The sequence below is a fragment of the Natrix helvetica genome, assembly GCF_964273705.1.
Source record: "Natrix helvetica genome assembly, chromosome: 6".
Classification (NCBI taxonomy): domain Eukaryota; kingdom Metazoa; phylum Chordata; class Lepidosauria; order Squamata; family Natricidae; genus Natrix; species Natrix helvetica.
Genome location: NC_138553.1, coordinates 74,033,570 through 74,055,825, shown reverse-complemented (window position 1 = coordinate 74,055,825; position 22,256 = coordinate 74,033,570). Strand labels below are relative to the sequence as shown.

Sequence of the window (22,256 nt, the reverse complement as noted above, 5' to 3'; positions counted from 1 at the left end):
GTGGCTCCCTGTCGTTGGTCAGCTCCACAATTGATAGGGCTTTTGGTGAGGACAGGTAGAGGAAAAAGGATGCCGCACTAGGAGGAGACTCTATGGTGGGAGAACAGGACTTCCGGTCGGCTCCACAATTGAATGGGAGACTTCCGGTTAGGATCTTTGTGGCGCTTTGAGTGTTTAAGGTTGCCAACTCCTGGAGTAGACTTACCCAATACCTGTTCTCATTCTTTGCATGTTTTAGCCTCCAGCCCCCTAATTAATCTGGTTGCTCTTTCCTACACTCTTTCCAGTTGCCCAGAACTAGATGCAGTATTCATGAAAAATTTTGCTGGTCCTCAGAGTGCTTGGAAGAATCATGCAGGATTTCCCCCTCCCCCCCTTAGTTTGAGAGTCTAAATTTATCCCAGCACAATAGCAAAAATCTATGCGCTATAAATTCTCAGACTTCATTTTAAAACTTAAGCTACTCTCTTATATTTATGCTTTTATCCACAGGAAGTGAGACTTGGAAGAAAGCAGTCCCTCCCTCTCAGAATGTTTCATTGGATGTTCAGAATGGGCTGCATTTAGAGAGAACAAAACTCAAGATATACCTTGGGATTTCAGGCCACAGGGAAACACTAAGAATTCAACATAAGCCTTTTTCCCCCCAATCCTGAGCCACAATAATAGATGGCATAGTAATCTGTAAGGGCTCAGTGGCTGAGGTTGTCGATCAGAGATGTTGGCAGTTTGGCGGTTCGAATCCCTAGCGCCGCATAACGGAGGGAGTTCCCGTTACTTGTCCCAGCTTCTGTCAACCTAGCAGTTCAAAAGCATGTAAAAATGCAAGTAGAAAAATAGGGACCACCTTTGGTGGGAAGGTAACAGCTTTTCGTGCGTCTTTGGTGTTTAGTCATGCCGGCCACATGACCACGGAGATGTCTTGGGACAGCGCTGGCTGTTTGGCTTTGAAACGGAGATGAGCACCGCCCCCTAGAGTTGGGAACGACTAGCATGTGTGTGCAAGGGGAACCTTTACCTTTAGTAATCCATGCTGATTGCTACCTATGATCCAATTTGTAGAAAAAATAATAAGGAAATGACTTTTTAATTTAAAAAATATTCCTAACCCTCATAGGAAAAATGCTTAATGAAAATATCCCCCGTTTTCTTGATCATTTTTCTGTGGGTTAGATGAAAATAATAGGCAGCATGGATTTTCATCTATCTACTAGGTACATTTAAAGAATAGGGAGGCGGGATTATGGGTTTGAGTCTATTTCGCAATTTTTTTTCAAGCTTAGGCAGAAATCTCTTAGAACACATTTGAAGTGGCCATTTTGTCCAGCCCTACTTGCCCTATCATTATTTTGTAAGTGGTCACTGTGTCATTTATGCATAATTCCCCTTTCCACATAGATGTGAGTAAATAAGCAGAAATTACACGATATCGCCAAACACTTGATACCTTGGATGGATGGATGGATGGATGGATGGATGGATGGATGGATGGATGGAGTGAATGAGTGAATGATTAATACAATATATATATACAACACAAATATAAAAAGGCAACATTAAAAATAAAAATATGGGTTTCTGCCTGGATGGTTTTCTGTGATGAGCCGAAAGGACAGAAAGAGGGAGGAGTGAGCTCCCTCCCATATTAGGTCATACCAGGGGTTGTAACACAAACACACACACACACACACACACACACACACACACACACACACACACATATATATATATATATATATATATATATATATATATATATATGTTATATTTGTACTGATAAATAAATAAAGGGAGACTAGTATAGATCTATTTCGAGCTAATTAGCTCTCATCAGCTAGTAACACAAATACATACATACATACATACATACATACATACATACATACATACATACATATATATATATATATGCCGCTTGCTGTCCAGAGGGTATCATATGCAGGTAGTCCTCGATTTACAACATTTTGCTTAGTCTATTTGAAGTTACAACAGCATTGAAAAAAACTGACTTATGACTGTTTTTCACAGTTATGACCATTGCAGAATCCCCATGGTCAAGTGATTTACATTTAGATGCTTGACAACTGACTCACATTTATGACGGTGGCAATGTCCAAGGGTTATGTGATCACCTTTTGCGACCTTGTGACAAGCAAAGTCAACAGGGAGATTCACTTAACTGTGTTACTTATTTAAGAACCATGGTGGTAACCAATTTTGTTACATTTATTTTGTACAGTGACAATAAAAACTATACTACTATCCCTTAACAAAGTCGTGAAATGGGGGGAAAAGGCACATAGCAGCAGAAATGTTGGGGTCCATTGTGGCCACAAGTTGAGGACTACCTGTACATTATCCACACATTACTTCTTATTCCAGATTAAATACTTGCAAACCTGAGTTTATTTTCGCAGATATGAAATGACCTTTCAGATTCCTTTGGCCTAGGCTTGTTAACATTTATTGCAATGAAGACGAAAAACATATCTAAATGTAATTGAATTTCTGTGAATGTAGGTTTTAGATTCGTAGTGGAAACTATGTCCTTTGCAATTCATGTTTGGCAAATAGTTTCCACCTTTCCTTTCATCTGCAAGTACATTACGGGCTGCTCTCCTCCAAGGAGCTTTAAAAACAAAGGTGTCTGGAATTGCTAGAATTTGGGGGGGTGGGGTTTGGAGCAGGCCATTGTATTTATTTGCAGGAAAAAATATCTATAACCAAAATATTATTCTAGCTGGGGACTCTGGCGTGTATGATGTGTTCCTGGTTGCTTGTGCTAAAGTTTTACAGAGAAAGAAGAAAGAATAATTAAGTTCAACAACCATAATTTTGACTGGATCTGCAGCATAATCCCAGCAGCAAATAAGAGTTACAGACTAATTGAGGCATTTCTTTCTCTCCAGTCTGGAGTTTGAGAGCCGTGTGATCTGAAACAAGATTCTGTTAGGTACCTTTCCACAACATAAAATCAAAGATCAATGCACTTAGCTTCTAGTCTCAGAATAAAGCATCCATGCCCTGCTTCTACGGTGATTTCTCCTAAGAATCTGCTAAATCTTGAAATCGCCAAGTCCCACCAATGGCTGAAACATTAAAAGAGAGCACGAAGTTAAGTTCAATTTTTGTACAATTGTAGATAATAAACCAGCAGAGCAGAGAGTCAATGAACTAGAATTGTCACAGAAAAAACCGAGGACAGCTTTCTGTTGAGAAAGTCTTGCGTCTTCTGACAATATCAATTGCACTCAACAATGAAGTAAAGGGCCACCATCAATGAGCTGTTGGACAGAACTACTTGGTCTGTGGTGTGGATGCTTGGGTGGTTTAGGGGTGGGGAATTTTTTGGTGGGGGGGGTGTTTGTGGACCATTTTTTTGCCAAAAGAAGGGCATGCATAGCTTTTAGGAGGCTTATAGAGTGCTCCCTGGGGCTGGGGGGAGGGCAAAAACAAGCAAAAAAAGAGCGTTTTTTGCTCATTTCTGCCCTCCCCAGCCCCCAGGAGCACTTTACAGGCCTCCCAAATTCTTTGCACATTTATTTTTGTGAAGGGGACGGGGTTTCGGGAAGCCAAAAATGCTGCATTCATATAAGACGCACCCAGATTTTCTCCCTCTTTTTGTGGGGAAAAGGGTGCATCTTATACTCCGAAAAATACGGTAATGGCTGCCTTTTCTCTTTGCTAAGAGGTGTTTCAAGCCATATTCTCTTTAGGTGGCTTAAAACCCTCTGCCCGGGTGAGGGAGATCTCACCAATTGCTTCACTTGTCTGTTCCCACACGGGGACGAAGTGTTGACAAGGTGGGCTGTTAACAAGGTCTCCTATTTTAGGAAGATTTTTTATTATGCCTCTTTTATCTCAGCTCTAGTGGAATGGATCCTGTAAAGGAAACAATCTGGTTAAAAACCAACTTTAAAAAATAAAAGATTTCTACAGTAGCCATCTGCTTTGTACACATTCTCCTGGCCAGCCAAGACACGTGAAAGGTTATTTTTGCTTTCTTTGTAGATTGCAAGATGAAAATCGGCTTTTGGGGAGAAGCTTCATTAATCCAGATAAAATCACTGGGGTAGAAGATGAACTTTAAGAGAGTCTCCGGTGCCATCTTGGAGCGATTAAATTGCAGATCAACAAAATGGGCCTCCAGAGTCTGTTTTCCTCAGCTGACAATTTTTGTCAGAGTAAGAACATTACTTCGTAATAGTTTGGGCTCCCTTATGGAGACCCAATTGGAGTGTGTCAGGAATAAACCAGGAGATGTAGAAAGCAAAGCCAGGGTCATCCATAAAGATCTCAGATGCCTATATATTAATGCTCAAAATTGAGGAACACACTTCAAATACCAGTATATGAGGGCTGATAAGATATAGTTCCCATTACCGAAACTTGGTGGAATGAAACTCATGAGTAAAATGTACTCCTGGAAGGATATAACTGTTCAAAAAAACAAACAAACCCCAGGCCTAACAAAAGAGGAGGTGAAGCTGCATTATATGTAAGAAATTACTATACCTCTCCATAAGCCAAGGAGCATATGCATTAATATAAAAGGAAAAAAGAAATTGCCATGGATGTATGTGACAGGACAAACAGAGGAAATGGATGAACTGATTTTTGCTAATGAGTTAGCTAATCCCGGGAACACACCACAGTAGTAATGGGGGATTTTAAGTATCCTGATATCAACTGGGAGGCAAAGTCTGCACCAGATGGGAGATCCAACAAGTTCCCGATGAACCTAGCTGACAACTTTGTCATACAAAAGATAGAGGAGGGAACTAGGAGTTCAGCTACCCTGGGCTGAATTCTTACTGACAGATGAAATTATCAAAGGGGTTGAAGTTGTGGGAAGTTTGAGGAGAATGACCATGTCACACTGGAATTTGCCATAATACACGCACAAGTTACTGTTATTGAACAAAGTACTTTTCTTAGCTGATTTCAATAAACTAAGAAAGTTTTAGGAAGGATTACATGCATGAAAATCCTAAAGGGAAAAACAACTCAGGATGCTTGGGAAACTCTGAAAATGAGATTATAAAAGCACACGTTAACACAATGCCACAGAGAAAGAAAAACAAGAGACCCCTGACAAAGCCAGCACGGTTGCGTAAAAAAAAAAAACCTCTGACAAACTGAGAGAAAAAAATATATTTAAAAATGGAATATATAAAAATCTCCAAATAAGAAATAGAAAGAGGGACAGATCGCCAAAACAGAATACCAGCAAATAGCCCCAAACGGCAAGGGCGAAATCAGGAAATCAAAGGCTCAGAATGAACTAAGACTTGCAACAAATGCCAAAAATAATTTTAAATGTTTCTTTCAACATATAAGAAACAAGAAAAACATCAAGGAAGCAATCGGTCCGTTAATGGGAGAAGATGGTAAGGAGATGATGGGTAGCAGGGAGAAAATAGAACTACTTCATTCATCTCATCTGTCTACACACACACACACACAGACACACACACACACACAAAGCACCATAGGAGACAGAATGGAAATGCAAACCAAAATAGGCAAGAAAATGGTAAAAGAACACCTATCCATCCACTCTAGATGAGTTCACATTGCCAGGACCAGATGGATTACACTCCAAAATTCTGCAGGAGTCACAGAACCACTGAACATAATCTTCCAAAGTTCCTAGAGCATAAGAGAACTCCAAGGGCTGGGAAAAGAGCTGATGTGGTTCCAGTCTACAGACATATTCTCCAAAGGACCTCAGGGCAGGACAAGAAGTAACAGGTGGAAAGATCATTAGAGACAGTGGTGGGATTCAGAAATGTTTACTACTGGTTCTGTGGGCATGGTGTGGCGTGGCTTGGTGGGCATGGCAAAGGAAGGATACTGTAAAATCTCCATTCCCACCCCACTCCATGGGAAGGTTACTGCAAAATCCCATTTCCTCCCGATCAGCTGGGACTCAGGAGGCAGAGAATAGATGGGGGCGGGGCCAGTCAGAGGTGGTATTTACTGGTTATCCAAACTACTCAAAATTTTCACTGCCGGTTCTCCAGAACTGGTCAGAACCTGTTGAATACCACCTTTGATTAGAGAGATCCAACCTAGAACTAAAGATAAATTTTCTGACATGATTAATCAGTGAAATCTGCCTCTGGACGTTGTGGCTGGTCCATCATTGGAGGAACTCAGGACAAGTCTGGATAGCCATTGGTCTGGAATGATAAAGGCTCTCCTACATGGGTAGGGAATTGGTCTAGAAGACCTCCAAGGTCCATTCCAAACCTATTGTTTTATGTTCTAAAACAGTGAAGATGCACTGCGTGTAATTTCAGTGGACCTTTGATCACGTAGTGCAGGGGTGTCAAACTCGATTTCATTGAGGGCCGCATCAGGGTTGCGTTTGACCTTGGAGGGTAGTCGTGGCCAGGGTGGGCGTGGCCAGGTCGACGTCACTCGTGTCAGGGCACCTGTGGTGGCCTGACTGCTCTTCCAGCAAAAACCAGCTCCATGTTTGGCTGTGACAGTCTCCTGCAACCCTCTGCCAGTGAAAATGGAGTTGGGAGTGTTGCCCGCGGCCATCACAAGCTCCATTTTCAGCTGCGACAGCCTCCTCCAATCCTCTGCCAGCAAAAACAGAGCTTGGGAGGGCCAGTCTTTCTCTGTTTCCAGGGCGGTCCCATGGGCCAGGTCTAAGCATCCTGTGGGCTGGATCCAGCCCCCGGGCCTTGAGAGTGACACCCCTGATGTAATGGTTGCCACCAGGTTGAGTTTTCCAAAACACACCCTGGATGTCCCTGCTTCTATATAATATGTCACTTTTTTGTCTGTTTCCAATAACTTTCCAATAAAACAAACTTTTGGTTTCAGTCAGTTGTCATCTTCTGTTACTTGGCCTAGAGGTAATCCATCATTTCTTTTTTTTCTTTGCTGCCATCATGAAAGTCCCATGGCTGGTTAACCAGGTTAATTCATTAATTAACATCCTCAGTTTCCATAAGGAGCTTCCATGTGATCCCAGGCTTTCTTTACTCACATTTCACGCTTTTCAACACACCAATCCAAGCATATGATATTGACATCTGCATCGGCTCGTCATCAAATTTTGAAGAGTTTAAGGATGTAGAGAGGCAAGCTTGAAATCATCTCTCCAGAAAGGCTTGAAGGCTTGAATATTTAATGTCCTTTATTTCATTTCTAAAGTCACTTTAGTGGTGTTTGCAGGGTATGGTTAAAACAGATGATGAGACCGTAGCAAATGACCGTAAAACAATAGCACTTAGAATTACATAGTGCTTTACTGCTCCCTCTAAGCGGTTTACAGAGTCAGCCTATTGCCCCCAACAATCTGGGTCCTCATTTTACCCACCTCGGAAGGAGGGAAGGCTGAGTCAACCTTGAGCCTGGTGAGATTTGAACTGCCAAATTGCAGGCAGGCAGCAGAAGTAGCCTGCAGTACCACACTCTAACCACTGCACCACCGTGGCTCAATTTTTTACTGAAGCAAAAAGGAACATGCTTGGTTTTGTAAAAGCTCATTGTATGGTCCCGCAGTCTCTCAGCGCCAAGGTTTCTTCTTGATTTGTCAAGGTCACACTGGAGAAGGGAAAGTGGCTGGTTCTCTGAAACAAAGTTTGCCAAAGTTTCAGCTAAGCATGTGTTGAAGGAGGCGAGCAGGGCATCCTCTCCAGCCTTGTTTTGGCAGGCTGGCCGGAAGAGGAGAGCAGGACCTTCTAAGACCTCATTTGCCAAAGCTTGGCTAGAAGTTCTCAGGGCTGTGGAGGCGAGCCAAACAAAAGGATGCCACGGCTTTGTTCTTAGAAATGAGATGGAGAGCAGCTTTGGCGTGTGCTTGCTCAGACCTTCAAAGTGGAGCATCCTTCAAAAGATTGGCAGAGCCTGAATGGTTATTTATTCCTTTATTGAGCCTACCTTTCCTCCTAGACCTCAAGGTGGTTCCCATGGGGATATTCCTACATTTTAGGTCCACAACAATATTCCTACAAGGTCTGTTGGGCAGAGAAAGAGGGACTGGCTCAGTCACCCAATGAACCTCCACAGCAGAGGGTAAACTGGAAGTACACAGGCTTTTCACCCTGATATCTCACTAGGTAACTTTGTCAGGGGTGGGTTCCTGCCAGTTCTAACCTCTTCTATAGAAGAAGTTCCACAAATCTACAGTGCCGTTTACAACCGGTTCCAGCTCCCTCCCCCCTCCCATCCGCACATCATCAAGATGAAGAGCAAGAGGAGGAATTCTGGGAGTTGAAGTCCACAAGTCTTAAAGCTGTCAGGTTTGAAGGCCCCTGGGGTTTTTTCCTAAAGGGTTAGGGGTGCGAGGGTCTTGTAACTTGACAGCCCTTAAGACTTGCGTGCTTCAAATGCCAGAGTTTCTGAGCCAACATTTTGGTTGCTAAGCAAGAGCATTGTTAAGTGAGTTTCACCACATTTTATAAGTTGGCCACGCCTGCCCAGTCACATGACTGCCAAGCCACTCCCACCCAGTCACATGGCTGGCAAGCCACTCCCACAAAGCAGGCCACACCTACAGAAGAGGTTCTAAAAAATTTTGAAACCCACCACTGAACTTTGTCCTACTGGATAACCTAACCTGGGTCATGCAGATGTGGAGCCTAGCAAGAAAGGAACTTTTTCGGGAATCTGAGTGAATTAAACCTTCCGGTGAAGCTGCTTCAAACATTTATAATCCAGGAGATGGGTGCTCAAAGATTTGCGACTGTACTCTATTGTGGGTGAAGATAAATGTGATTTATTTCCAAGCCACAGCAGAGTGGAAAGTGGAAAAAAAATTGGTGCTGAGAGAGGATCGAAAAAAGAAACTTACAGCCTGGGATCATGGGAACTGATTGTATTATTCCTGGAAGAAAGAGGACAGTCTGTTTTCTGCTGAGACGTTTATAGCTGTACTCCCACCATAAGAGAATTCACAGCTGGGATACCTGCTTATTGAAAAGACACAGAAAATGAGAAAGCATCCTGCTAGCTGATTTTCTCCGTCCTAAAACTTCTTGACAATCCAGGTTAGGCTCAAGAGAGGCCATACAGCACATCAGTTTATTGCATTACCAAATCCTGTTATTAACCCTAGGCTAAGCGTTTCTGTGATTTTGATTATGGATCCCTGTTTTCTATGACAGGAATCTTTCGCTTTATTTCCATGAAGATTCTCATTCATCCAGACAGAGTCCTCTGGAAGTTGAGTCACGCCAACTGGACTTTTCTGTTTGGTTTGAAACACTTCACTGCTTATCCAAGTAGCTTCTTCAGTCTGAGCCAAGTTGGTTGGGGGACCCCGCATATGTATCCTCCAGGGTGATTTCATTTCTCACCTACCGTATTTTTCGGAGTATAAGATGCACCTTTTTCCCTCAAAAAAGTGGCTGAAAATCTGGGTGCATCTTCTACATCGAATACAGCATTTTTTGCCTCCCGAAGCCCCGCACCCTTCACCAAAATGGCCGTGCATAGCTTGTAGGAAGCTTTTAGAGAGCTCCTGGGGCGGGGGTGGATTCCTGCTGGTTCTAACCGGTTCAGTGGAAGAGGTGCCACAAATCTACCGTGCCGTTTAGAACCGGTTGGAACGCTTGGCTCACTCCCCCTCACCCAACGCGATCTCCTTTCATTCTCTGTCTGTCTCATTCACGCATTCGGGCAGCAGAGAATGAAAGGAGATCACATAGCTGAGGGCAAAAGAGACTGCAGCCTCCTTCATTCAAACATTCGGGCAGTGGGGGGGGGATTTCTTGCACGTCTTCTTTCTTTCTCCAAAGGCGTGCAAGAAAGCCCCCCCCCCCATTGCTCAAACGTGTCCCAGAACTGTGCCGCGAGGTAAGGGAAGCAGGTCTTGGGAGAGACCTTCCAACCCCCTCCAGAGAGCCCATGCCGAAAGAGAGGAGGCGGGCTGGTTTGAATGCGGGTGAGCGGGCAGTTTAGTGGTCCGCCTTCTTTGCTAGTTCGGGCGGGTGGAGAAAGGAGGCATGCAATAGTCAAGGGTGAAGGTGTTCCCCTTTGCCCTTGGAGACAGGGGTGCTTTACCACAAGCCTCCTTTCTTTCTCTGCTTCCCCGAATTAGCGAAGGAGGTGCTGGCCCCAAACCGCCCACTCGTCCGCATTCAAACCAGCCCGGCCCCCTTTTGTCTCCTAGCATAGGCTATCTGGAGGGGGAGGTTCTTTCCAAAGACCAGCTTCTTTCCAGCGTGGCAGTGATGGCAAGAAGCAGATGCCAGTGAAGCTGTCAGTGAAGGCAAGAGTCCCGCTGCCGCACCAGATTCAGCAAACCAGGTGACTGTCAGAGAGAAGAGGACAGCTTGTGCCCTTCAGCTTGTGCAGCAGCCGAATCCTCGCTTCCTATTCTTTGGCTGCTGCACAAGCCCACGTGGCATGCACTGCTCTCTTCTCTCTTGACAGCCACCTGGTTAAAAAGAAGGACGAGGCTCCGCTGGTCCAGAGCCATCCACGGGGGGAGGCGTCCCCTCACGTTCCTCATCTTCCCGGATGGGCCACGGAGTCATCACCAGCCGCACAGAACTTCGCCATGGCTCCACACTGTAGAAAACATAGGTGCTTGCGCACACCCCGTAAATTACAGCCTCGGAGACTTTGTAGCGGCAGGAAACAGTTGGGAGAGGGGCTTTGGTCCTGCTCTGGGCTGTAATTGTGCTGGGCATGCGCGCACCTATGTTTTCCATGGCATGGAGCCGCAGCCGGAAGTGAGGAACAGAAGGGTAACCGGCGGGGCCTCGTCCTTCTGAAGAGGACCTGTCCCCGAAGAGAAAAACGCCGCTGCCAGGTGCTTTTAACCTGTGATTGGAACACAAGATGACCACAGTATGTGTATCTGTGTGTGAGTGAGTGAGAGAGAGAGGCAGACAGACAGAGAGGCACAGAGAGAGAGGGAGGGAGGGAGGGAGGGAATCAGAGAGAGAGAGAGAGAGACGCCCACAGAGAGACAGAGAGATAGAGAGGGGGAGGGAGAGAGGGAGAGACAGACAGAGACACAAAGAGAGAGAGACACACAGTGAATAAGTGAGTGAGTGAGTGAGAGACAGACAGACACACACACACACATATACACACAGAGTGACAGAAAGAGGAAGGGAGGGGAGAGAGACAGAGAGACACACAGAGACACACAGAGGGAGGGAGACAGAGACAGACAGACAGAGACAGAGAGAGAGAGAGAGAGTGAGAGACAGACAGACAGACACACACAAACAGAGTGACAGATGGGGGAGGGAGGAGAGATAGACAGACACACAGAGAGAGAGAAAGAAAGAAGAAAGAAAGAAAGAAAGAAAGAAAGAAAGAAAGAAAGAAAGAAAGAAAGAAAGAAAGAAAGAGAAGTGGGAGAGAGAAAGAAAGAACTTACGACCACAATTGAGCCCAAAATTTTGGTTCCTAAGCAAGAGCGTCATTCAGTGAGTTTCACCATATTTTCCAAGTTGGCCACATCTATCTGGTTACATGACCGCCAAGCCACTCCCACAAAACAGGCCACACTTACAGAATAGGTTCTAAATTTTTTTGAAACCCACCACTGTCCTGGGGGCTGGAGAGGGCAGAAATGAGCAAAAAACGGCCCATTTTTTGCTCAATTTTACACACACACCCAGCCCCCAGGAGCACTCTATAGGCTTCCTAAAGGCTATCCATGCCCTTTTTTAATGCAAAACATTTTTTCCTCATTTATGCCCCCACCCCCACCCCCTCTCCATGAGCACTCTGCAAGCTCCCTAAAGGCTATTCATGCCTTGTGGGGGGGGGGGCTGTTTTCACGAAAAACATGCCGTTTTGGGGAGGTTTGCAGAGTGCAAAAACTTTTTTTTTTAATTTTCCTCTTCAAAACTTTGCTGCATCTTATACTCCAGTGCGTCTTATACTCCGAAAAATACGGTAATCTGAATAGGCTCTAGGCCATTGAAGGGAATTGGGGCCCTTTCCTTCCTCGTAAGCCATGCAACCCATGCTGCTCTCTTCTGCGTTCTTCCCTGCGCATCCTAGATGAGGAAGGGTGAGCCTTGGTCTTCATTTTAACCCACTCTCCCTTGTTCTACCTCTTCCCTGCTCTGCCCAGCCTGACTTTGCCCTTCCCCAGTTTATTTATTTATTTATTTATAACAGAGCCACTCTTCCACTCTTTGTCAACTGTCCATCTTCCATCTCAGAGTCAGACTTCGACAGGGGCATGTGTTGTGGCCTGCCCAGCGACCAGCAAAGCCGGCAGCAGAGGAGGTGGACAGTGAGGAAGTTGGGGAGGAGCACGGGCCAGTCCTGGGGGTTGTGGAAAGCTCAGACGAGGGCTCTGCGTCAGAGACAGAGAGATAGCCGTAAGGCAAAAGAACAGCTGGAGCCTGTTCCCAGTGTGCGCATGCGCAGAGCTTCCAGAAGACAAGAACAACTAAGAAAGCAGGGTTGACCTAGGAGTAAAGCCACACCTTGGAGGTGATTGGCCCCTCCCATGGGAAACAAAAGAGGAATGGAGGGGCTTTTGCAGAAAACAATTCGTTCAATCAGTCTGGAAAGTTCTGTTTATGATTATAAGAGACTCTGTGCAAAAGAAGTTTTGCTTTGCCCTGTACTTGGAAACTAGTTATTTGGCAGCACTCTAAATGAGATAAGGTGCGTGTGGATAAACATTCCTCGGAAAGACTGCTTGCTAAAGGCTTGCTAACTGTGAATGAAAGGAATTCACAGTCGTGTAAATAAAAGAGGTTTTTTTTCAGGACCAAGATTTTGCTTCTTGCTTTCGAAGGAAGCCTGGGTTAAAGAACCTACTCAGATTAGGTGAGAAATGAGCTGAGGAAGCTACTTGGATAAACCTTGAGACATTTCAACCCCCCCTCCAAAAAAAAAAGTCCACTTGCCAGAATTTCCAGAGGTTTTAATTTATTCTTTTTTCCTATCCATTTTTGAGGTTCATTTATTCTAGTGACATTGCTCAAAAAGCACTCTAGCCGTGTTCATAAAGGATGCGTTCGCCTTCTCCTCGCCACCTAAGAATCACATTTCCTATCTTATGAAGGAGGGGTTGAAAAACATGTTTAAAAGAACCACGCCAAGCCTTGCTAAAATCACTGCATAAACATATCAATGACTACTTATTTTGTCTTCACCCAAAAGGAACATGGATTTTGAAATGAACAAACACTTGGTGTTTCTGCATCAATGGGATATTGAATCTGAGATTTCCCATTTTGGGTCTCAATTTCTATTCCGAAATTGGCTCTACTTCAATGCAGAGTTTTGCATTTTTAAGTTAACACCTGTGGTACTTACGAATGCATAACGTGGGTGGAACCATCGCCAGACCCAGTAATCCTGCTTCCTCTCATTTGATCAAGGAGCTGCTTGTATGGGAAGCATTTATGCACATGGAAAATGAATTCATCAGGGGGAATGGGTTCCATTCTAGTGCTCTAAAGCCAAAGGGTGCTTCACATTGAGAAGGGAGGGGAAGGTCTTCCCCACATTAATCCCACCTTCCTTCTTGCTTTCTTCCCCTACATTAATCCCACCTTCCTTCTTGCTTTGAGAGATGCACAGGCGGCAGAAGAAGCAGGGTCTCCACTCAAGCCAAGCTTGGGCCCTCTTGACCAGGGATGGGATTGAAAATTTTCAGCAACCGGTTTTCTGCCCGGTTGCTGGGTGGGCGTGGCCATGGGGGTGAGGACTAGTAAGCCTCTTGCACCATGGCAGCGAGGGGGGCGTTTTCGCCCTCCCCACGCTCTAGAGCAGCGATGGCGAACCTTTATTTGGCTCGCGTGCCATAAGGGGGGAGCGCATGGGGGTGTGCGCAGGCATAATGCACCCATAATGCAATGCGGGACCTCCCCAGTGCACATGCGCGCATGAGAGGCATACCTCCTTCCATTTTTTTTGCATCCTTTTTTCGCCCTCCCCAGGCTCCAAGGGCTTTATAGGAGCCTGGGGAGGGCAAAAACAGCCTCCCTAGCCCCCCCAGAGGCTTCACAAGGCTTCCCTGAAGCCTCCGGAGGGTTTAAACCGGCCCTACGAGCAAACCGGAAGTCTGTTCCCGAACTTCTGGTTTGCCCATCCGGGTTTTTTTGCACTCCGGAGGCTTCAGGGAAGCCTTGTGAAGGTCCCTGAAGCCTCCCGGGGGGCAAGGGAGGCTGTTTTGGCCCTCCCCAGGCTCCTATAAAACCTCTCCCAAATTCTCCAATTATGGATTCACAGCATGATACCAGATGCAAAGGCATATATTGAGTTTGAGTTGATGTTGTCATGACTTGTGTTTTCATAGTTCCATCTTGATCCCACCACCTTTAGCTTTCCCTACCTCTGGATAAGTTAAAACTATCATGTAAACAGAGTTTTATAAAATTGAGAGTGATAAAAGATTAGCTTTGTATCCGTTCACATCCAGATTTGAGTCCAAGGTCATACTGACTGTTTTGTTTTAATCAGTATCAACAGAAGTATAAAGCGGTGTTTCACTTTTTCCCCCATAACTCTTGATTTTCAAAACTGAAACATTCGAAATTTGACAAGAAGAAAATTTTTTAAAAGAAAAAAAAAATCAAAACCGAACAAGTGCAAAAAGAAAAGGAAAAACTATAAAAATGGAGAAAAAACAATGACTTCTGGCTTTTTTTCGTACAGATATGAATATTTTTTCCAAACTCTTATTCTAAGGTTAATACTTGTTACATTATTTCTATAATTCCAGTAATTAAATCTCAAGCTTTCTTTCAGTTTCTTTCAAAGAATCCAAAAGTGGTTTCCAAGAAGAAATAAAATTGATCAGTTTTTTTTTCTTTAATCAAGCTGTCAATTTCACCATCCATGCCAGGAATTCTGGGAGTTAAAGTATACATATATCTTAAAGTTGCCAAATTCAAGTAACACTGGAATAAAGCAGTCATCTTATCAAGCAAGCTTTTATGACCTTGGGAATGGATGGTAAAAGGCTTCACCATATATCTAAATATATCTGAGAAGACTTACATTCAGAATGATGAACTTGGGGGTTACCTGAGGTTATAGTTACCATGTCTATATCCAAAGGTTTTTGGATTATTAGACATTAATTAGAAACCTACTTGAAAAACCTATCTTACTAGAGTTTCAGGATGTTGAATGGGATAAATCCAGAATCATCTTGTATGGGAACACTAAAAAAATAATAAATAAGTCACATATCTTTGATTGTGTGCGTTTAAAAGATTGTCAAAATTATTGCAGAAGGCGAGTTGTAGCTATGGTGATACAAAAATGAGGCATCTAGAGCACTAATATAAATATAAGTAAGTTTTTGCAGCTTTTTAATAAAAGCTAATCCCTTTTAATTACATTTCTTAGTTGGGAAAGGAGCATTTCGGTCCCCATACTGGTAGTTGATATATTTTATTGAACGACTACAGTGGACAGAAAACTGACAGCTTCTAAAGAGACACTTTGCATTTCTTTAGAGAAGTAAAAGCCCAACTATATTTAATCTGTTTTCAGGTTGTGTAACTGAGAAACTCCTCTTCATTGAAACATGTAAATCTAAAGCCGTCATACCAAAAAATAGAATCATTTTAACCACCAGCAGCTTCCCATCTAAAAATTATCTTTGCAGTGAATGCCTTTTGCAAACCCTCTGGCGCAACAGATTTAGTTGGGGGGGGGGGGGGACGAAACACACAGTCTCTGGCAATAACAAATTTTATGAAGACTAATTAAAACACCATCTCCCATTCTGCCAAACCAATGGGCAGAATCCTTTCCATGGAATTCAAAGGTGCTCTTAGCACCATGTAGTTGTTACCTCCATTTCCATTATATTTTTCGAGGCGCCTAGACATCTGATGTTCAATTATAATAAATCTGCGAGTTGTTTAAAAGCTGTTGCTTTGCTCTATTTTGTTTTGTTTTAATTTGATAGTAAACCTGGAAACCGGCCCAGCCATCTTCAGAGACACCCAACAACCATTGAATTTCAAAAGGAGAACATTAGCCGTTCGGTCCTTCGGTCCTTTCAAAAATTCTTCAGAGGCAGCTGAACTGGTTAATTTCGTTTTCACTTTACATATGAAAAGAGGAAGCAGCCAGTGAAGGCCATCCTTAATTTAAATATATAAATGCAAATGAAGTGTGCAAATCATCCTGGTCATTTTTTATGACCAGGATGATTTGCACACTTTTGGGTGTAAGTTTCCTACTGATTCAAGTTGTGAAAATAATTGCTTTCCAAAGTCAGTCCTATAGATATAAGCGGTGAAAGACACCAGTGGGAGAAAAATCCGTTTTTGTTGATTTATCATTCTGCAGTTGCTGGGGCACTCAGTGGGGCAGCTAAATTCAGATTGTGGTGCCCTGTACTTTCCACAAGGAGTCCTCCACAGAACCTGAAGAACATCAACTGATTAGCTGATGAGGAAAAACCTGTAGGATCCTAGTTCCTTGTCTATAATTATGTGTCTGCAGTTTTCCCTTTCGATGGTGTCGTACCGTTTGTCATTCAGGCATACGCCAGTGATGTGGCAGTGGGGCCAGTGCTCCTCCAAATGAACTCACAAGGGAAGCTGCAACCCTGTGCCTACACTCCGTGCAAAGTTTCCAAGGCGCAGGTCAATCTGGGAGAAGAAAGCTTACGCAGTTCGCTGGGCTCTTCTCACTTGGAAACAATTCCTAGAGGGCAGCAAAGCCCCCTTTGAAGTCTGGACCAACTATAAGAATTTGAAAACACTAAAACAACCCCAAAGGTTATCCCCTAAGCTAGTCAGATGGGCTCAATACTTCAGCTGGTTCTCCTTCACCCTTTGTTACCTCCCAGGAGGGAGGAATTTCCTGGCAGATGCACTGTCCAAGATGCCCCAGTATAGCAGTGCCAAAGAGGAAGTTGTCAACTCCATCATCCCTTCCAAACAAACAGCCTCGGCTGCCCTCACAAGGCAGCAAAAAGCCTTAAATGGTGGTGGTGAATAGCTAGTGAAGTAGTCCAAGCACTGAAGGGGACTCTGATAAAAAGTGAGTGGTTCCAACCGCATAAGGAGGAATTTTCACTAAGAGACGATCTGGCTTGGATGGGAAATAGATTATATGTGCCTGTAAACTATTGGAGCCTAGTTTTACAACACAGGCACGACACCAAGACCATGGGGCATTTTGGGTTCGTTAAAACTCTCCACCTGGTGAGACGCCAGTTTTAATGGCCACTCATGAAAAAGGACATTGAGACATATGTGGCCAGCAGCCCAGTTTGTGCCTCAGCCAAAAGATGTCCTGGGAAGACCCCAGGACTGGTATAATCTGTCCCCAGCCCTACCACCCCATGGACTTTATTGTGGAATTACCAGAAAGCCCAGGATTGGGTTATTACGGATCTGGTCTCCAAGCAGGCCCACTTTGTGGTTTGGCTCAAGATTATGTCTCCATGAACACTAGCAAAAATATTTGTGAAACATGTATCGATTGGACGGAGCACTTGAGCACATAATTTCTGATTGTGGCATCCAATTTGTATTGACATTTTGGCAAAACTTTCTGAAGAACTTAGGCATCCCCCAGAGCCTAAGAGAATCCAGAGGCTTCCCTAAGCTCCTCACATCACCCCTAGACAAATGGAGGCTGTGAATGTATGAATGGCACAGTAAATCAATACCTCCAGTGTTACATGAATTACCAGCAGAACTGAGCTGAGCTCTTACCCTTCACTGAGGTACCTATAATAATTCAGTACACAGTAGCGCTGGATTCACTCCCTTCTAAGTAGCCCCTGGCCTGGTACTAATACTTTGAATTCACCTTGTTTGTTCCCTAAACTTTGATTATTACCGTATTGGCATTTAAGCTCTTTATTGCTGACCGTGCATATGCTTCCTGCATCTCCTACTTTGCATTTGAAAATACTGCGAAAATACTCATAAATAAAATAATGCATTTGGAAATACTTTGCCTTTGCGTAGGCAGAGAGCATCTAGACCAGTGATGGTGAGTCAAAAGACTAGGCTCGGGATGTCAAAAGTTCAGAAAACGCCTATCTTTTTTCTACTGGTCTCTCTCATACACACACATGCACACACATACACACACCACATACCAGACAAAAGAGGCATCTCTAGATTCTCTTCTTGGAAGTCACACAAGATGCCCCGTGTTTTCGTGCAATTTTTTGAGGCTCCAGAGCACATGTTCTGCAAGAGCACGCTTCTCTTGAACAACTTTCAGAGGGTTCAGTGAAGCCTCTGGATGCTCTGCACGTTGTGTAAGAAAGTCCTGCTCTGGAGCTTCCCAAAATCATGCAAGCGTTCTTGCAATTTTTGGAGACCCTGCATTTCAGCAAAAATGGCATGTCATAGATTCACCATCACCTATCTATGTATCCAATAAACTGAGCTGCAGTTCACAAAAGACCTTGCCTTTCCATATTTTTAGGAAAGGAAATAGATGAAGTAATTGTCACAGCCTTCCCTTCAAAGCAAATTTCTTGATTAACATTTAAGCCTCAGTTTGATATATTAATAAGCACTCCTCTTATCCATCCATTTTTCACACAAAACAACCTAGGTCATAAAGCCACTGCTCTTTTTTTTTCAAAATTGCTCTGGTTTAATTAGTTTCTCAGAGTGCACTTCATATTTGACATAACATTACTAAAAATGCTAAAATAATATTTCTTTCTGCATTCAGATGAGAAGATAATTTGAGGTCAGTTTGTATTCATTTTATAATATGCACTTTTTAATTAAGCAGAGTGCCAAATTTGGTGGCCTAAAGGGACCACAGTCTCAGTCTAACTCAATCTAACAAATACTTCTGGGCTATATCACTGTTTTTGTGGAAGAACATATATTTTTTTCCTGCAAATTCAAGACCCAGGACTAATATCATTTTAGGAAAAGTCTAGCCAAATTGGAACTGCAGAAAAAAACAATTACTACCAACCTGCCTTCCATTGAGGACCTGTATACTGCATAAGTCAAAAAGAGGGTTGTGAAAATATTTACAGATGGCCTTCCAGAGAAAAACAGATGGACATATAAAATAGTTAACTGGTTGGTTAATCATCAAGTGAAGACTTCTGGTAACTTCAAAGATACATCGATGTAGCTTTGGAAAATTATAATATGGAAATTGGATGGATGGATGGATGGGTGGATGGATGGGTGGGTGTGTCAGGGGAAAAACACCCTGATGAAAAATGAGGTCTATGGACCGGGCTGATTCCCAACAGCATATCATTAAGATGTTAAGAAAAGAAAATAGACTTGAGAAGCATATTCTAATTAATAAAGAAACTTTAATACGAAAATAATAAAAGTAAATAAAACAAAACTAACTAATTGGTTACATTTTGATAAAAGAGTTCCGTCTCCCAGTTTCCTGGCAGCCGGACAAAGATCAGAAGGAAAGCTCTGGAATGTGTGAAGACATGCGCAATAAATCACTTTCAGATAACTTTTATGACCTGGGCAATAACTCTTTCTCAGTTTAACTCTTTAGTGTCAGTTTCAGTCAGTTCATGTCTAGCAAACTTTTTAACATCATGACAGGGTGGGTGGATGGATTTTAACTTTCCAGTCTAATCTCTTCCAGACTTTCCCTCATGGTTTCCAGATTACAGACCTTGGGGCCTGGAGTATCAATTGGCCCTTACTGGTAGCTGGTGGGGGCTGTGTTTGTTAGCTTCCCTTCCAGTGTTTTAATACTGTTAGGAAGCTAGGAGAGTGATAAAATAGACTCAGGTAGATTAAAAAGAACAGCTCAAACTTAAATTCTGTCATATCCAATCCACTCAGAAGAATGACAAACTGAAATTCAACGGGGCTTCTTCCCAAGGGAAGAAAGGAAGCAAATAAACATGCAGCTGTAGCATTTTTATTGGGAATGAGCAAACAGGGAATATTCACATCCGTAGTTACTGTTATTGTTGGTGGCAAATCGGAGTCACCAATCAAGGGCAGGGGTGAAATGTTCTGAAGTCTGCTACTGGTTTGCTTTGCACGCGCTTTGCGCCACAGTCGCTAAGAAGTCTTTTCTGATTCCGCAAAGGTAAGTAGAGCAGCAAGGGGAGGGAACAGCTGTGCCACACGATTTAGATTCGCCAGAAAGCAGGATTTCCTGCTTTCTAGTGAATATAAATCACCAGCACAGCTGATCATTCTGAACTTTATTTTACTTTTTTAAGCATTTTTTTACTACCGGTTCGGGCAAATGCTTTAAAAAAGTTCTGACAATCAGCTGTGTGACAATCACCTATGCCGCGCAATTGTCGGGACTTTTTTTAATAACTTTTTTTAGTACCAGTTCAGGGAAACCAGTAGCATTTCACCCCTGATCAAGGGGGAAAATGAGACATTTTAAGCATCCAGGACACAAACGATTACTTACAATGTGTTTTCTTTTCTTTTCTTTTTTTTCCAGAAAAGATAATATTTTGACGTGCCTCGAGATGGAAGAGGTAACATTACAGCCCAGAAATAACAGCTTTATCTGAAAAGCACAATGGAAAGTTGTTGAATGATTAGGAAAAGGAGTCCAAGGAGATGAGTTATTCGAATCTCCCCTATGGCAAGTGATGGTATCCAGAAACCAAGGTGAGGCAATGTTACTTAAATGATATCTTGGAAAACCCAAGACATCCGTCCTGAAAGAAGAGAGAATTTGAGGGGAAACCATGGAAATCCAACCTAGGATGAAAATATACTACAGCACCAACTTATTTTTCTTCCCCAACTCATTAAATCTCATTTGAGCCACCACGTACGGATCAGAGCAAGAATGTGACTTTTTCCCAAAATGTTCTCTAGTGAATATTGTCACAATAGGCCAGAAGTGGATTGTCTTAATCACTTTGTCCTCATGGTTTTCCCCCTTTGGGAGACAGATGAGAGAAAAGCTATAATTTGAAATGGGAAAGTATCATTTTAATGGGCGAAAAAGTAGCAATCTCACATTTCAGTTTCTGAGCACACCAAAGTGGCCTCTCTTACCTGTGTAGGTGGGGCATTGGGAGAAGAGCATCTCTTCTCCCGGGCCCCAATTGGAGAAAAGAAAAATCAAAGAAAAATGGAAACACTTGTAATAAGTGAAAGCAATAAAACAGCTGCTACCTGTCCAATCAGGCCATTATCTCATTTCTTCATGTAAACTAACCTTTTGCCTCCTGGCTAATCTTAATACTTATTCATAACCCCTCAGGAACCTGCCGGTGTTCTTGTTAAGAGGACCCTGGGGATTCCTTGGTTAAAGTTCAGGATTGGGGGCAAGCTTTGTGCATTCTGAAATAACTCGATCAAGACAAGGAATATCACCTGAAGAAGGAACATAACTGACGGTTAGTTGTTACAAAATTCCATTAGGAGCCGCCATTTCTGTAGAGCAATTTTAACAACTCTCGGAAAATCCGTTCCGTTTAGCAGATTATTGTTAGGTGTTTTTTTTCCCCCTGGAAATATTTTTTTTCCATCCTTATCAGCCTTTTTCTGAAAACACTGACTGACCATTTTTCCGCAGAATAGCTGACGGAAAAGGAACACAGGACTAGAATTACACACATACATACATTGTATACTTTGGGTAGCTCCAAGAAAGAATGTAAAAAGAATGTAAAATTATTTTCACAGAGACAATCTTGCCTTGCACTCCAAGGTTCCTCCTTAAAAAGTGAACATCAGAATGTTAATTCTGCTCTTGTCGTGCAGAAGTCCTGCCTTCCTGCTGAAGCAGCCTGCTCAGATTATCTTAGAATAGAATAGAATAGAATAGAATAGAATAGAATAGAATAACAGAGTTGGAAGAGACCTTGGAGGTCTTCTAGTCCACTTCAGACAAAGGGTTATCCAACCTCTTCTTAAAAACTTCCAGTGTTGGAGCATTCACAACTTCTGGAGGCCAGTTGTTCCACTGATTAATCGTTCTAACTGTCCGGAAATTTCTCCTCAATTCTAAGTTGCTTCTCTCCTTGGTTAATTTCCACCCATTGCTTCTTGTCCTACCATCAGGTGCTTTGGAGAATAGCTTGACTGCTTCTTCTTTGTGGCAGCCCCTGAAATATTGCAACACTGCTATTATGTCATCCCTAAATAACTAGACGAGAATTATTTCTGTCCTCAAGGCACTGCGTATTTCCTAACTCTTGTAGCAGCAAGGCTGGAGAGGTGTTCCTACATATTCCATCTCTCCATACGGAGACTCGGTAGGTCTCTAGGATGATTTCTGCCACTGGATACTTTATTTACCACATTGCCAATGTTTTCTGAGAAATGCAGGGGTCACATTTTCAGACCAGTGCCAAGAAATGCCCAGAAACTAAGGATTTT

The 22,256-nt window shown here is 43.2% G+C and overlaps 1 protein-coding gene across 3 annotated transcripts in view; it reads left to right on the top strand.

Annotated features, from left to right (window-relative positions):
- The window catches only part of SHISAL1 (shisa like 1), a 104,408-nt gene extending 82,733 nt beyond the window's left edge, over positions 1 to 21,675 (top strand). The window contains exons 5-6 of one of the 3 annotated variants that reach the window (XR_014175731.1): positions 4,012 to 4,184; positions 20,359 to 21,675. Coding sequence is in view for 2 of the 3 variants with exons in the window: in XM_081957498.1 (XP_081813624.1) it covers positions 15,878 to 15,995 (118 nt within the window). In the remaining variant the exon portion in view is untranslated. Of the gene's footprint in view, positions 1 to 4,011; positions 4,185 to 15,877; positions 16,002 to 20,358 lie in introns of those variants that run through there. The other 2 variants (XM_081957499.1, XM_081957498.1) reach the window with 2 other exon arrangements.
- Positions 21,676 to 22,256: the final 581 nt, after the last annotated feature.